This window comes from Alosa pseudoharengus, unplaced genomic scaffold, assembly GCF_046254945.1.
Source record: "Alosa pseudoharengus isolate Yale_2024_CS ecotype anadromous, Long Island Sound unplaced genomic scaffold, YU_APseudo_1.1 YU_APseudo_1.1_scf_4, whole genome shotgun sequence".
NCBI lineage: Eukaryota > Metazoa > Chordata > Actinopteri > Clupeiformes > Clupeidae > Alosa > Alosa pseudoharengus.
Genome location: NW_027468774.1, coordinates 31,554,989 through 31,571,645, shown reverse-complemented (window position 1 = coordinate 31,571,645; position 16,657 = coordinate 31,554,989). Strand labels below are relative to the sequence as shown.

General features: G+C 46.3%; 1 protein-coding gene across 3 annotated transcripts in view; it reads left to right on the top strand.

Moving 5' to 3' along the window:
* Positions 1-13,814, top strand: part of kansl1b (KAT8 regulatory NSL complex subunit 1b) — a 70,837-nt gene extending 57,023 nt beyond the window's left edge. For all 3 annotated transcript variants that reach the window (XM_076265895.1, XM_076265894.1, XM_076265896.1), the window contains exons 4-15: positions 192-287; positions 1,517-1,608; positions 1,865-2,057; positions 4,784-4,949; positions 6,488-6,685; positions 6,952-7,137; positions 8,158-8,312; positions 8,610-8,731; positions 8,855-8,912; positions 9,384-9,496; positions 9,825-10,065; positions 11,380-13,814. In XM_076265895.1, coding sequence (XP_076122010.1) covers positions 192-287; positions 1,517-1,608; positions 1,865-2,057; positions 4,784-4,949; positions 6,488-6,685; positions 6,952-7,137; positions 8,158-8,312; positions 8,610-8,731; positions 8,855-8,912; positions 9,384-9,496; positions 9,825-10,065; positions 11,380-11,631 — 1,872 coding nt within the window. In that variant the 3' untranslated portion in view covers positions 11,632-13,814. The remainder of the gene's footprint in view (positions 1-191; positions 288-1,516; positions 1,609-1,864; positions 2,058-4,783; positions 4,950-6,487; positions 6,686-6,951; positions 7,138-8,157; positions 8,313-8,609; positions 8,732-8,854; positions 8,913-9,383; positions 9,497-9,824; positions 10,066-11,379) is intronic.
* The last annotated feature ends 2,843 nt before the right edge of the window (positions 13,815-16,657 follow it).

Below are 16,657 nucleotides of genomic sequence, written 5' to 3'. Positions count from 1 at the left end.
TCTCTCCTTTTTGCTCTCCTCTCTGCCTCCTGTTCTCTCTTCTTTATCTTCTCTTCCTCCTCTCTATCTGTTCCTTCTCGCCTCCCTCTCTTGCCCCTCTCCTTCTTCTCACCTTCCTCCTGCGCGTCCTCACAGCTCCTCCTCTCTCTCTGCCTCACTGACAGCGAGTCCTCTCCCTGTTCCTCCCGCAGGGCCCTGTTGTGTTGGGAGATACCGCCCCTGGAGAGCCCTCATTGGAGGAAGTGTGTGAGGTGAAGGAGGAGCCAGTCTCTTGCCAAGTGTCTCAGGTATTGTATACTTTATAAAAGCACTGCTAAAACATTCCATTATTGATTATTACAAGAGGTATTTTACATGAACCCATTAGCTACAAATGACTTATGTAGTTATATATGTACATTATGTACATTAACACATCAGGTATGTGTATGGCCAAATGCACCGGCTAATCAACTGTGTTGTGAGAGGGTAACACCTCATCCACTAAGTTGTGAGGTAGCTTTACAAGTTGTGAGGTACTTTACCGTGATAATGATGGTGATGGTCAAGGTGGTGGTGAAGCTTTTAACTGGTTTCCTGAAGGCTATTAGCCCTCTGTGTGACATCAGCCTGCTTATCACCACCATGTTCAAGAAGAACCATCTAGAATTAGAATGGCCAGAATTTGAATTGATTGGTCCTGTACGTCACTGTTGGCCCCGATTACTTTCTCCAGTGCGAGTTTGAAAAGATACCGCTGAGTGACTGAGATTGTTGTTTCTCACCATTAGCTGTTTTCATGGTGACGCTTTTGTTCTCATTGGAATACAAGTAATGTTTCCTTCAACAAGGACCACTGGTGTTGTGTGTGTGTGTGTGTGTGAGAGAGAGAGAGGCTGAGTATTTTCTGTGTAGATGTGTGTGAGGGAAAGGGAGAGTATTAAACCATGTAAAGCTGGGCTAAAGTGAAAACAGTGTGTGAAAGAGTGAGAACCACAGGCTGGGAGTCTAATGGATGAAAGAGGGTGAAAGGAGTTAAGGAGTTAACATGTATATGAGTGAGTAAGGGGACTGAGTTTGTATGTGGGAGAACTTAGTCCAGTCACATAGATGCGTCCACAAAGGTAGTTTTCCCAGTAGTTCCTCCCTTAACCCTCACCCAGAACTCGAAGATTGTACCGTGGCAACTTGCCTATTTTAAAAAAATGTTGGCTCCTCCAGCGCCCCACTGCCCTCTGGGTTGTGGAGAGTGTTGCTGGGAGTTTTTGCCTGGAGTTTCGGCGACTGGTTCATAGAAAGGGTGGGGTGCAGGGTGAGAGTGTGTGTGTGTGTGTGGAGGGGGAGTTCCAAAAACACTGGTGGTCTTTGTTCTGTCGTGCCAAGTGCAGTTGAACATCCTCTGCCAGGCCCAACTTCAGAGGAATGCAACAGACTGCCCATTCCCCCCCTCCATGCAGTGGTGTCACCCAGTGCAGCAAGCCCATCAGGGGTTTCCACGACAACCCCCATGTGATTGGCTCGTTTGCTCTCCCCGCAGGACTTTGGCTCTGACGTCCCGGAGAGTTCCACAGACCCAGGCTTGAGGAAGGCGTATCCTTCAGGGAAGCAGGTCAATGGGGTCATCAACAAGTAAGAACTCGTCTACACACACACAGACACTTATTCTCACTAATTCTTTCTCACTTGGCTCTCTGTGTTTATACCCCATAGCTTTGAATTGTTCAGACTTTATATTGATCAGAACAGTGATTTTGAAACAATACTTTTTGAAACAATAATTTTGAGAAATGGCAGATCCCATTTCCAGTGACCGTCAGTGTATTCTCTCTCTTATTACTATTACTAACTATTTCAGTATTCTCTCTGTTTCTCTCTCTCTCTCTAGTTTGAGGCCTGCTTCTTCAGAGACGGGCGACTCAGAGGAGCAATATCAGCAGCAGCCGCAGTGGGGGAGCGTGTCGTGTGCGGCCCCCTCCCCCCCTGACCACACATGTGTGGCTGCTCGCACACGACCCCTCATCAGCTGCAAGAGACGACGACTTGTCAGACCAAGCACACTCACCAACCTCAACCGCAAGGTGTGTGTGTGTGTCTGTGTGTGTCTGTGTGTGTCTGTGTGTGTCTGTGTGTGTCTGTGTGTAGGTAGGTGGGTTTTATGTTTGTGCTGCTTTGTATGTGTACCCACAGACTTTTGTGGAGGTACAATGAGGGCTGAGCTGGCAGCATGGATATTGGTAATGTATGTTGTGTGGACATATAAAAATATTTACAGGAAAGTTTAGTGGTGGCAGATAACAGCTAGTGTGTGTGTGTGTGTGTGTGCGCGTGCTCGTTTTGTCAGACCAGACATTGCAAAAATGCAAACCCAAAATATTTCATTACCATATTCAAACCTGAAAAGCATTTGAATTCAGATGAGCTGATAATGTACATCCTGCGTGGATAGTTGTCCTCCCAGCCTCTCTGGTTTTGGGTTTGGCTCCAGGAGGGTTTCTGGGCTTCGGTTCAGGGCTCATAATATTGTGCATGTTTCATCACTGAGTCACCCTGCGCGCTCATTAACAAACATGAGTGGATCGGAGCGGGACCAGTACTGGGCCAAGTGCCCAGCCCGCTGATCGGAGCTCAGCTCAAGTGTCTTCTCACTCCGCTCCCGCTGTGCCTGACGTCCACTCCCAGCTGTTCTGGGATCAGCTGCAGTAACCTGAAGCGGCTCTGTGTCACGGTCCTGCTGGGCCTTAGCTCTTTTCACAGCCCTGGGACCTATTACAGCAAGCCTGCTCTTCCAGCTCACACTGTGAACAGTGTTTCCAAATACCCCTCTGTCTCGGGGTAAAGCGGTCTTAAGCAGGTAAAAGCAGTCTGCTCATCCATAGTTAGCAGTGAATTCATTAAATCTGCGAGCTGAGATGAAGTGAGTGACTTGTAGTTCTTTAGTGATACATATCTGATGTCATGAGGAAGATGAACACTGCTAAATGATCACCACTCCACCTTCTTGGTGAATGACCAAATAAATACTACACTTCCCAGGATTCCATGCTGTGTGGCCGTCTTTCTGACTCCCACGATGTAAAATAGCAAATATTCTGCTCCTCCACCTCAGGCAGTGAACTGTTTGGGTTCTTTGTTGGACAGCCTACAGACTGCATCTTGCAGAGCAGAGGGAACTGGGACTTTTGCCATGACCAGCTTCTCACAGGCCCATTCTATCATGAAATGGGCAACTTACGAACACAGGAAGAGGGCCATCATGAGTGTGGGCATTTGGCGAATGTGTTATTCATTCATTGATTCGCTCGTTGACCTCCCACTCCTACAGCCTTGATTCCTGACAGGTGCATGGAGATAATACTCAGTGTAGAACAAAGCTGAATGGAATTTCGTACAGCAGCAGCAGACTCGACACGTTGGGAAAAAATGGTCCTTTTAAGAGAAAAGGACACGATCACACAAAGGCCATTTGGCTCCGTGCTTGGAGCTTCATCCACGTCAGCCTCTCTCATCACTGGCGAGCGTTTGGAGCAGTCGGTCGCGTGTAGGCCTGCCAGCGCTCGCTCGGAGCTGCCAGCACGTGCAGCCCCAGATCTGGGGCTCATAAATGAGGCAACAGAGAGAAGTCTGGAGGCGGCGTACGCCCCAACCCTCCTCTTTGAGCCTCTTGTTTTTGATGGGCTCGCTCTGCGCTCGGTGTCTGGTCAGGATTTCGTTTCGGTTTTTTTTTGAGTGGGAGAAGAGAGCATCATGGGAAATGAGCGTGTCTGCCATGAGAGCAGACGAAGAGTGATGGGGGGGGGGGGGGGGGGGGGTCAGTGAATGTAGGTCACTGGTCTGTGGCACTGTCGGGGGGAGGGGCGTCTCTGTGTGTGTGGATTTGCATGTCCGTGATTTGTGAGTGAGCAAGAAGTGCACATCCGGAAGAGTGTGTTTTTAGTGTGTTAATGAACAGTGTTTTGGTGTTGTGTGGAAGAACACAATGTGTGTTAATTAATGTGTGAAGATGAGAGTTTGCTCCCTATAGCGGTGGAGAGAATTTGGTGTCTGTATGAGGACTAGAAAGAGAGAGAGGCGGGGGTGGGGTGCTACCGTAGAATCAATGCAGGAATTTTAATGTGTGGTAATGTGTGCCAGATGTAATCAACTGAGGAGCATCTAACATGAACATGGCCATGTATTATTTTTATTTTGTGGTTTTGTAGATTCAAATAGAGTGGCTATGAGGGTCCTTATCTGATGAGGCTTTAAAGGGATGTGGTGTTTGAACGTGTCCTCTCTCCTTCTGAGGCTGTGTTCGTTAACGACGGCTGCACTCTTCCTCATCAGTGCTCTTTGTTATGTGGTGAAAGAGTTTAGAAAGAGTTCTGATTGTATTGTCTTGTCTCTTCCTCCTTCAGTCTGGGTGTGAGTGTTTGAGTGTGTCTCTGCTCATGATTTTGTGTAGGGTCACTTTACCACAGGGTTGTGTGTCAGTGTGTGTGTCTGTATCTGTATATGTGGTCCCCACCTATGATTTTTTTCCCATGAGTATTTTTGTAATTGGGGTCATTAGAGCAAGCCACATTGGTGAAAAGATATGTAAAAAAGTGATATGACATTTGTTTAGATGGTGTGCATCATGGTTTTCTCTGCAGTCCTGTGTGTGTGTGCGTGTGTGTTGATGCGTCTAACTGTGTGTGTGTGTGTGTAAATGATCTCTTTAGCGGTGTGTGTGTAATATCTTTAACTGTGCATATGATATCCTTAGCTGTGTGTGTGTGTTGATGTGTCTTAACTGTGTGTGTGTCCGTGTCCGTGTCCTGTGCAGGTCCAGCGTGTGAGTGTGTGTCGCTGCAGCTGTGAGGCGAACCCTCAGTGTATGACGTGTGTCGGCCGCTCCACCCCGCCACTCGAGCCACACTATGATCGGCCCTTACTGGAGCGTCTGTCTCAGTACGACCCCAGCGTCCACCCCATCCTGTCCTTCACAGACGGTGAGACACACACACACACACACACACACACAGACAGACACCCTGTCTCTCACTCACCCTTTTTGATCGGATAGACCCACATGTATGTGGAAAACTTCACATCTCCAAGAGACATTTATAGACACCTGTTAAAGCCCAAACATGAATCTTCTGAAGCCCAAATCACCCACGCACCTATCAGGCACATCACCTTTTTCATGTGCACTTCATAGTAGGCACTTAGCAGGCTGCAAACACACAGTGGTGCCTCAGAGGAATGTGCCCTTTATAGTGTGTGACTGTTATGTAAGAATGGACCCTCTGAATGAGCAATCCAAGTCCTAACTAGTGTAGATGGCGTGAGCAGGCACTGGCCCTCAGATGGGCCTTCTGTGGCCCGTACAAGTGAAAACCATGAGATTCTGATTCATACAGAGAGCTCTTAGTGCAACATCCCACCCTTCAGTGTGTATGTATGTCACAGCACAACCTAATGAGTCACAGGAGTTGTGATGTTCCTGTTTGGATGGGAGAACAAGAGCAGGATCATGTGACGTGGGGTCAGGAGGGTCAGTGTTTACAGGAACACACGCGGCCCCTGTTGGCCGCCCCTGCTGATGCCCACACCCTCACATTGTAATTAGCACGCACTTGGATGTCTGCAATCAGCCACGTGCAGTTGTTTGTCGGACACAACACTCAGACATATAGTCGGATATATAATTACCAAGGTGGCGGTGTCCTGTTCTGTAAGGACGCCGTTCGAAGACCAACACATGACACACTGTCTGTGGTCTTTATATGTTCTTTTATTTGCCCCCTCTGTTTTGTTGCCCTCTCTCTCTCTCTCTCTCTCTCTCTCTCTCTCTCTCTCTCTCTCTCTCAAACACGCACAAAGAAAACCTCCCACAGTCCCACTGACTGTTCTGTTTTCCTCCTCACCACACCCCACAGTGGGTCTGTCAGTGCCGGGACTCAACAATGGGCCACAGAGACGCTCACCATCAGGATGGCAGGAAGCATAGAGCACCAGAATGAAAGCAGGGAGGGAGGGAGGGAGGGAGGAAGAGAGAGCTGAACACCACAGGGGGTCTGTTGAGCAGTATTTGTGCCACCTGGTGGCGGTGAGAGGGAACTGCAGCGCAACCCCAGCGCCATGTAAACCAATCCAGTATGAAGGCAGAGAGGGCTCTTTGGTGACATGAGAGAGCAGCAGTGAGGAGAGACAGATGGTGCTGGTTATTGATGGCTGGTACATGTTAACTGATGCCTCGGAGGTGTTGTATAAGGTTATCAGTGTCTGTAAATGGAAAAGAGCTAGTGAACCAGGTGCCATTGTAAAAATCCTTTTTTTTTTTTTAAACAAAAATCTGTCACTAGTTTAGAAAACAGTAATAATTGGCCATTCACCTCTTAATAAAACTTTATCCCTCATTTCTCCTTACTCTCTATCCCTCTCTTCTTTCCTTTTTTCTCCTCCCTCTTTCTTTCTCTCCTCCCTCCCTTACACCCCCACACACATCCTCTCTTTCTCTCTCTCTCTCCCTTCCTCCCATCAGATGTCATGATGAGTCTGCACATGCAGCGTCTGCTGAAATCTCATTGGCAGAGCCGACCGCTGGAGAAGATCAAGCCCATCAAGAAGCTGTCACTCAAACACAAGCTCTCCCTCGGCTCCCGGCCCTCTGATCCCGCCTCCTCGTCATCCTGCTCCAAAGACAAACACAAGCTGTCCAACTCGCTCTCATCCACTGTCCGTAAGTACAGCCTCCCTCTCACCCCTTATTAAGGCTCAAGCCAGCACTGCAGTAGTGGCTCACCTGTTATTAAAGTTGAGCACGCTCACATACTATAAGTGGTTGAAGTCCCATGAGCCAACAGTGCACCTTCACAATTAGGAACTGACATGAGAACACACGGGTTCTTAGTCACATGAACTAAGTAGAGAGCTTTTTCTCTCAGCCTTTGTGTTTCATGCTGAGCTCAGTTTGGTCTCCTCTGCCCACCTGCCCCCATTCCTCAGGCCTGTCCCATCATAAGATGCGCAGTGAGAAGCTCCATCGCCAGCAGTTCAACAGCCTCCTGAGTGCCTCCAAGCTTGAGGGACGCCATCACCGCGGAGACAGGGGACCCACAGTGTCCCACGGTGCCTATGACAAGACGTACAGTCGCAAGAGGCCCCGCGAGCACTCTCTGGACAGGATGGAGAGTGAGTACACCACCTCTGCTCTCCTTGCTTCTCCCCTCTCCCCACTCTCCTTAAGCGTCCTACATACTCGCCACTCCCGACCGGAAGCGCGACAATGTGACGTCACGGGAGCGCCGTAACCATTTATACTCGCGGGTGGTGGTCGCGACACTAGTTGCAATATTCTCCTGAATTCTATTGGCCTCAATGGCAGTAAAAACTACCCTCTGTGATGATACTTCAGACTTCGGTTGCTGCTATTCACAACTACCATCATTACCATCTAGTTTCCAAGGTGTGTGCAGCTAGATAGATAGATGGATAGATAGATACTTTATTCATCCCGAGGGAAATTTTAGCAAGTAAGCTAGCTGGCTGGTGCTGAGAAATGAGTTTGTGTAATTTCCTGAGGTGGAAAGAGATTTTTTTCAGGTCTTAGATATCCTTTGGTTGAAAATAAATATCTTTGTTACCTTTTGCTGTATTATTCGCATGTCCCTGGGTCCTAGGTCTTTCATCTTAATTCCCTCTCTCTGGTAGCTTCATTAACTTATCCAGCAGACTATTTAAAAATCACGAACTCTCGCTGGTAACCTAGCCAGGTTAATTCCCCTCTATTCTCAAACTGACTATTCAAACATGTTTATTTAAGATGTGGGCTAGGCTATATAAAATGCCTGAATGTGGTTGATGTCTGTATAGAGGCACGCATGCTCCCTGATCTTTGCTTCAAGCTCATCCTGCTTGTCGCGCACATCTGAAAAAGAATCTCCTGTGCACAACCTGCCTGTGGGAGGCTGAAATTTCTCGTGCGACAGAGAAAATGACGCAACTTTGACATCACATTGTCGCGTTACCGGTCGGGTGCGGCGAGTATGTAGTACGCTTTAGCTTCTCCTCTACTAGTCTGTTTCTCTCTTTCCCTCTGCATTGCTTTTCTCTTTCTGGTTCTCATCTGTGTTTTTATACATTTTTCTCTGCCTTTGTCTCTGACAGGTTTTTCAGCCATTCAGTACAGTAATCACCAATCTGTTTCCCCAGACACCCCAAAGCTATATACGGATGTGGGGAGCCCGTGTCCATCTCTGTCGGGGTTGCAGACCCCCACCCACAGCCCCCTCCTGAGGCAGATCTCCACCTCCTCCGAGACCTCCACACCCCTCTCTCTCACTGGACAGAGCGCCACCAGCACCCCGGTATGACCCTATGTCCGCGCGTGTGTGTGCGCGCGTGCGTGCGTGCGTGCGTGTGCGTGCGCGTGTGTGTGTGTAAGCATAAATGTATGTGACTATGCTGAAATATGTGAGTGTACCTTTGTGTTCTTCAAGTACAGGAATGTGGTCTCTATGCATGTGTATGATTGGAGTTTCTGACGTGTGTTCTAATGAGTAGGGGAAAGGCCATTGTGTGCAACAGAGAATATGTCAAGAGTGCCTGTGTGCTGTAGGTGTGTGTGTGTGTATGTGAGGGTAACCAATGTCTGCTTTGTTTAGACCCCCATTCGCAGGAGGAGAGGAGAGAGCTCCTTTGACATCAACAACATCGTCATTCCCATGTCTGTAGCGGCCACCACCAGAGTGGAGAAGCTGCAGTACAAAGAAATCCTCACACCCAGGTCAGCACTGCAGACACAATCATGAACTTAACAGAGGCACATATAGATATGAGTGCTGAACACGCCAACAGGCACGAACACTTTTTATTATTTTATTTTTCTAACACTCTTGTGTGTTTCCAGCTGGAGGGAGGTGGATGTCTGTGCCAAGCCCATATCAGCTGAGGATGACACTGTGGAGGTAGGCCTAAAACATGTGTCTCGTAAGACAAGCAGAATACTGTGGCACTCAGAAAACGGTCACTCAATGGGTCATTAGCATGATCATTGCTACAGGCCCATGAACACCCAGGCAGATCAGTACTGGGTCATTATCAGTCAAGTCCGGACTCGTGTTCCACTCAGCAGTGTCCGTGTGCATGCCATCTGTGACTCCTCGTGTATCATACATGACACAAAATGTCACGGCTGAGCTGAACCCTCTTCTGCTGTTCCACTCATTGGTCATGTGATGCTTTAGGGTGACCCAGGCCTACCTTCACACACCAGTTTCTACCCTCCACCTTCTCTGATTTGTTTTGTGTCTTTCTTTTATAATTATTATTTTTATTTTTTTATTGCTTTTGGTCACACTCTCTACCATCCTCTGCCCTCGCCCCGTTGTGTCGTTGTCCTAACCCTCTGTTTGTCTCAATCCTCTGTTTCCTCTCAGGTGGAGGATCTCACTGACACGGCGTTCGGTCAGCTGCACCAGCCATGTGAAGACCAGGAGCGCTCCCGCTGGAGTTGGACTGCCACCGCCATCGCCATGCGCAGGGGAAGCCGGTGGGTAAACACAACCTCGGTCACACATACACACTTATAATGAGGGCAACCTAACCTACAACAACACAAATAGGCACCTTGACAATATTGCCTCGTACACATATTATAGTGCACTTTTAATGGTCTTAACCCTGAAACTAAGATTAGCACATTGTAACATAGATTTCGCACTGTACAGCCCTGCACGTATTGGCACTTTATTAAAACATAGCCCAGACAGGGGTGCTCCAACTTCACATTATAGACCTCAGTTGTGAAGTTTTCAGGTTTGGTGAAAACACTCTGAACATTTCCTTCCTCCCTTTCTGTCTGTCCATTTGTCTATCAGCTCGTACAGGTCATCAGACGGGCGCACCACTCCCCTGCTGGGGGGAACCCACCCTTCCACCCCGCAGCCCTCGTCCCCCGACACGGCGCACTTCCATCTGCTGCAGGACTCGAGCGGCGCCCCCTCCCCCAGCAGCCCGCCCAGCCCCGACATGCTGCTGCCGCACACACACCTGCACGCGCACTCACACCGCCTGCTCTCCAGCGATGACACGCGCTGTTCCACGCCCGACGAAGAGATGGTAGGCACACACACACTCAAGATACATAGTCATGTATGCAAGCAAACACACTCTGATTAACATGCACGTACACAAATGTGCATATACTCACTTCCACATGTCCACATACATACACACACACAGGCACACACCAGAGTCCTGCACGGGTTCGGGTACCCGACGGGTGACCCGCACATTTTGATGAAACGGGTGAAAAATATTCTACTGTGTCGGATGCGGGTGCGGGTCGGGTCGGACACGGGGGTGACACGGGTCGGAATTGGCCTTTCATAAACATCACGTGCATATGTAACAATATTTTCTACAGTAACACATCCTAAATAATATGCCTGCAATTCAAGTTGATAAAAGCATTTGAAATGCACGTTTCGTACGTGCCTTCCCAAAACAGGCGCCTATAGGCTATTTCACTTTTAAAAATCACATGCGCGGGATCTGCCTGCAGTCTTTCAGAACAAAAGTGGCTGCACATTGATAAAAAAACGCCTAAAGATGACTCTTTTGACATGTTGTCATGGTGGAGAAAGCATGCTCGTTTAATTCCCAATATTGCCTAGATTGTGAGATCTATTGACATCCCTGCAAGCGAGCGAGATTTCTCCTATGCGTGGGAAAAGGTATAGGCACATTTTCCCCATTCAATCTTGCACTCAAATAAACGGGATAGTGTCACACGTCTTATGCCTATTTCCATAAAGTTTCACAGGCTAATGCATAATCCGGTGTAGGTTATGACTGAATCATTCCTTCATTTAATGTAGGCTAGCCTACTACTGCTGTTAATAAGTTGTGTGTGCAAGGCCGTGTTTGAATTCTAAATTAGGCATTTGCGTGGCGATAGCCTTGTAGACGCATCTGCTTGAAAAGTGGTAAAATGTTATCACTCGGGTGTTGAAAAGTAGCCAGGCTACCACAATACATCATGTAGGATATGCCTGTCAACTTCAGCTGAAGTTGGATCTGCAATGTTAATGGTTGTGTAATTAGTTCCTTAAACGTGTCTGTTTAACTCGGGTACGGGTCGGGTGTCAGTTTTATTTAATGCGGGTCGGGTCGGGTACGGATTTTAACTAGCTCTGGTGTCGGAAAACGGGTCGGATGCGGTTTTAAACATGACGGGTACGGGTGGGTGCGGATTTAAAAAATTGGACCAGTGCAGGACTCTGGCACACACCGCTCAACATCCAAGACGGTTCACTTTCTCACAAACACACTCTTGGACTCTTGAAAGGTTTGCTTTATTTCAACTACCCATTGCCCTGATTTACTCCATACACTTCTGCCATCTGTGCCCCCTATCTTTGCCCCCTGCAGATCTTGCCACCCGTGCAGCCATGGGAGCGCCGGAACTTTCCGCTGCAGTTGGACCTGCCGCGAGAGACCGACGAGTCTCAGGAGGGCCCTGCCGAGGAGCGGCAGTACCGCACCATACGACGCATCTCGGGCAGCAAGACCCGCTCGGAATCGGACACCGGACCGCCCTCCCCACTCCCCGACGAGAGTGGCGGGAGCAGCAGCAGCAGACACAGAACCCCCACCTGCACACCCAAAACCAGCCATCGCTGAACCACCCTCACCCCCCTTACCAGAGACGCTCACGCTCAGCAACCACAACGACGAATGAAAAGTCCTGTTGTTTGATATTCAAACATCAGTCCAAAAAAAATTCACAGTTTTTAGTGAATGATTATATGCGAAAATGTTAGAGATCTGTTAAAAAATATTTTGTTTTGCTTTTTACTTTTCCTTTTGTGGTCACTGGAAGTATGTTTAGACAAAAAAAAAGTACAAAAAAGACAGATTAGATAGATGGCTTTAACCATGGCGGATGGGGCGGATCTTGCAGAATGTGTCCTGATTGGCTGAAGCACTCTTTGTGGCTGAGAATGGCTCTTGTCTTCTGTTCCTTCCTCAACCAGTGTAAAGTGAAGTGACACAAGAAGACACTTATGAAGCGCAACATCCCGTCTCCCACTCTTCCCACCCCTCCTTACCCAACCCCTGCTCACACTTATCGCTAGAGCACTTTGGGTCTAGACCCTCTCTCACATTCCCCTCTGTCATTTAACTCCATTCTGCTCATCCTGACTCTAGGCTGTAGACAGGACGTATGCTAAAGGGAAAACAAATGAATGAATAAATAAATGATGAATAAATTAAGGCACCAGAAGCACTTGTGTTTTCAGAGAACACTTGGTGTTGCGCATCTTTTCACTCAATTTCATGAAGCTCTTTTTTTTCATATTGCCCACTCTACCGGTTACCGGTATGTGACAGGATATGCCACTGAGTTTATCTTCAAAGCCAGTCCGGTGTCAGTATATGAAGGTTCTTTTCCATTTTCTTGTAACTCTTCATGATGGATCTCATCTCTTTTGCGCTTTGGAACTCTTAATTCAGGCCTCTCACCTCACCTCCCCTCACTCTCAATTGATAATTATTTCCAGGAACCCAAAAGTCCTTGCAAACATACATTACTGGTTCCATGACGTTTAGATTTTTGGCATCTAGTAGACGCTAGTTGTCCAAAACAAAGTAATCATAGAAAATGTACTTAGATCGGTTATTACACACAGAATATTCAGCATTGGGCAGATTTCCTCTGCTGAAATGTGTACAAGTAAACACCAAGCCCTTCTATTGGTATGTCTTATGACTCTGCATTGCTCACTATCTAAAAATCCCCACCTTAGACAATTAAAACATGTCTCAAGGAATCACTTTTGGGTATAGAATGTCTCTTGGTGACATAAAGTGTGTGTTTGTCACCATTGATGTAGATGCCCACTATTCCCTTTAGACGTTTAGAAAGACATTGAATGGATTGTCTGTAGTCTTCTGTTGGCCCCAGGTGAGACAAAACCCTTCCCCTCGCCGTTGTCTAATCCTGCTCTCGGCCTGTCCCTCTGGCCGAATATGACGGGCTGTAGCGCGCCTGATTGTATGTGCCAAGTTCGTATGTAACGCTTGCAATCACTCCCCCAAAGCGTCGTGCTCAACTCCTTAGTTTTAGTTTCATATCATTGGATAGTTATCTGTGGCTCGTTCACGTTAATACAAACGAATGTATCATATTCAATAGTGGACCGTTACTTCCTGTTAAGTTCTCCCCCCCCCCCCCCCTCTTGCAGAACGCTCATATCTGCACCGATCAGTCCCGTTATGCCCATTTATCTGTCTCTGGATTGAGAGAATCCGGGTGATGCTCGTGGATCCTTAGCCCGGTGGATTGTCTGGAACAGCAGACAGCAAAAATCCTGAAGGACGTCTGATTGTCAGTCCGGATGGTGTTTGTAAAAGCCTCCGACTACCATGCCGTTTATGTGCCCCTATCCCAAGTTTGTCATTATAATCAATTACGCTTTTCTGTCCCTGCTGGCTGGGAATCTTAAATCCCACTTGGCAGGTTTGATGTACAATAGGGTTTGACTTAGCGTTGAAAAGCCAATATTGTATTGTGTGGGTTATTTTCATACTTTGAATATCCAACGTGGTGAATGGGGATGGGTGCGTCTGGTATATCCTTTAGCATGTAATAGTTTGTACAAAAAAAGAGTATATTTTGTAAATACCTCGTTTGATTCTTTACTGTGTTTGATGTTCAGGCTGTAGCTGTCCTGATTGTATAGGGAGAAGACACAAATATTTAACTTTTTCTTTATGCAGAGGCTAAAACATGTTTATGAATAATTGGCAAAGACGGGATGGCAACATTTGTGTATCTCAAAATTAAAGTGAATTATATTGTATTAACAGTGTGGTGTGTCTCTTCCATTAACAAACCATGGTCTGGTCTAAATAGTGGCCGATAGTGAAACTACAAGCTTACCCCAACTGCCTTCAGAGTAGGCTAACTATGAAGATGTCATCTGGAGTTGGTTCACGTTTGTTTAACAAATGAAGACAAAAAAAACTGGCTGTTGAATACCGACTTTTATTTTCAAATTCACGTTTACAGCAACAAGTATCAGTGTAAACCAATTCATAATAATAAAACTCACATTACATAGACAATCACGACTGTCAAGCTAGAAGGTAGGCTATAACTGCAATGAATGGAAAGGCAGAAATAAGGACCGCAAGGAAAAATGACAACACTTCTACACACAGTAGGAGTTCGCACATGTACCGTCAGGAGTAGTCACTCGGCGACTTAAGGAACCAGCTTTCCATACCGCATCAATCAGCACGATCACAAGGCTCTGGACAGCAACTTATAACTTATTGTATTAAAACATCTGGCGGGCTCCGACTATTTTAGTGTGTAAAACGCGATTTCTTTCTCCAGTTTTCCCGTTCTCTAGAACTCGACCGTTTGGTGCATGCCACGCCTTGCACTTAGGCTACAATATACTTCCACCACTGTATTCTCAATCATATAGATTATCAACCCTTATTTAGATTGTTTAGGTCCAGTCCCACCCCCCAAGTCCATGCGGGTAATGGAGAGCTCGCCATATACTGAAAGGAATGCTGAAGCGCTTCGTTGCGCACAGATCAGCACGCAAGGGTGACTGAATTGGGTCCAGGTTAGCACAACTAAACACTCACTCTTGACATGGTATGGATATATGGCAATTCTTCAAAAGGCCTTTACACAGTGACGGGCAACATAAAGTTGCGCTCCATGAAGCCTCGCGTGTTTGCGTTATTTCACATTCCACTTCAGACGCTTTTTTTCTGGTTAGAACGTTATTATAACCCATCTCAGACGTGTAACAGTGTATGAGAAAACAGTGTAAAGACTAGGTGCGTTAAGGAATTTTTAAGGAAAAGAAGTAGCCTAACTACAAAATAAATAATAGGAAGATTTGCCAACAACTGATGCATTCTTTTCTTGAATAGCGGTTACATCTCACATTCACGGACTACTAGTAAGGGAGGAAAAGTGCGCAAAACAAGCTTAGATTCGCTTAATGTTTCTTTCTTTTTTTTAACTTAAAATGTGTATTTAGTTTTTGATATGAAGCTCAGAAATGTGTCTAGACAGGTGTGTACAGGGGTTTAAAGCGGTCGCAACCTGATGTTGGCCATTTTTCTAAAATTTAATTTACGCCATGCTGGGAGAAGCTGTATGAATATCGACAGAGTTGATGTGACGTAAATGACTTTCAATGCAAAAAGATCACTTTCACCTTATTACTAAAACGCTCTCTCGGTCATCCCGTTTTGGAACAACTGTTTCATTCAAGTTATTTTATGCATAAGTGTATCCACGGCGGAGTAATGTCGATGGCATAACAACGGTGGGCAGGCACTTTTATACCATACATTGCTTTTGAGACAAACGCCTCGCATACAGGTGCCAACACTTAGGGTGCCCAAATTTCTGCTAATGTCTTTTTGGTAAAGCGTAAAATGCGGGGGGTATTTAATGGCGTTAATCATTCTAAATTCGTTAATTTTGCGAAGCACAGGGACCAACCCAAACAAGTCCAACTCGGGTTCTCTCTGAATATTCTGCAGGATAGTCAAAGCATCGATTAACTTCATAATTCATGTGAATTCACTGACCGTGAAACACCAGTTAGGCCTACCTCACTCCAAAATTAAACTGGCATCCACTTTTACTTACGTTAAAACAGCCATATTGTAGCTGTGCTCTTTCAGACCTAAAGTATTTTCTGAAATACGCTGTAAAGCAATGTATATGCTGATTGCAAATATGTTTTAGTTTTGAGAGCCAGCTAAAGTTTTTATTATAGGCAAGCGCACGTCGTGCCATGTGCAAAATTACTTTGGACAATTCTTCACGAAGTTTCAAGAAACATCCTTGTTTTGCACTGAGAAAACGAAAAATAGGCCTATAATTAAGAGATTTCAGGCCTGTGAATGATGAGACTTATTTCTTCCCAGTGTGTGCCTGTGTTTCAGTCATAACATGTAGATGATAACGATGCAATTTGGCACTTAACCCTGTTTTAATAAACTGAGGACAATAATGAACTGTTTACAATATTTTCGCCCTCTTAACATGTAGCCTAAAGACAACTAACCTCCAAGAACCACAATATATGTCAACAGATGCCCTAATCTGGAATGGTTGTCAGTTTGAATACACGTTGTCATTTCGTCAACAGCTTAATTTTATTTGGACAAATCGATTACCCCCTTGTGATCTGTCGACATTAAAAGTTTAAACATGACATTATTAAGCTACTAAAACATTCACAATAAGGCAACATATATAGACAGTAGTGGAAGAGACCCGGGGAACTGACTTTTTTTTGTTCAATCGGGGTTTCCTAGACCGACATCTGTTTTTATCATTTGGAATAACAATGAAAGTTGCAATAATGACACTTCGTTTAAAAAAGTAGGCCTATCAGTCATTTCCCAGAAAGCAACATTTTATCATAACGGACTGATCACACAGATAGGCTGCCCTATTTAAGGGGTAATTTACTTTTTGCAGGACGGAATGGGAGGTGTAGTTGCATTATTTGTATCTTTCTGCAGAAAATCGCGTGCTCCCTTCATCGCATCCGTTATGGCTGAAGAAATCACAGGCCTTGTTTGGCGAGGGAGGCGGACACCTGCTCCGCTAGTGAGGACAGCTGCGGGTCCGTCATGTTGATGCTACCGGAGGAAG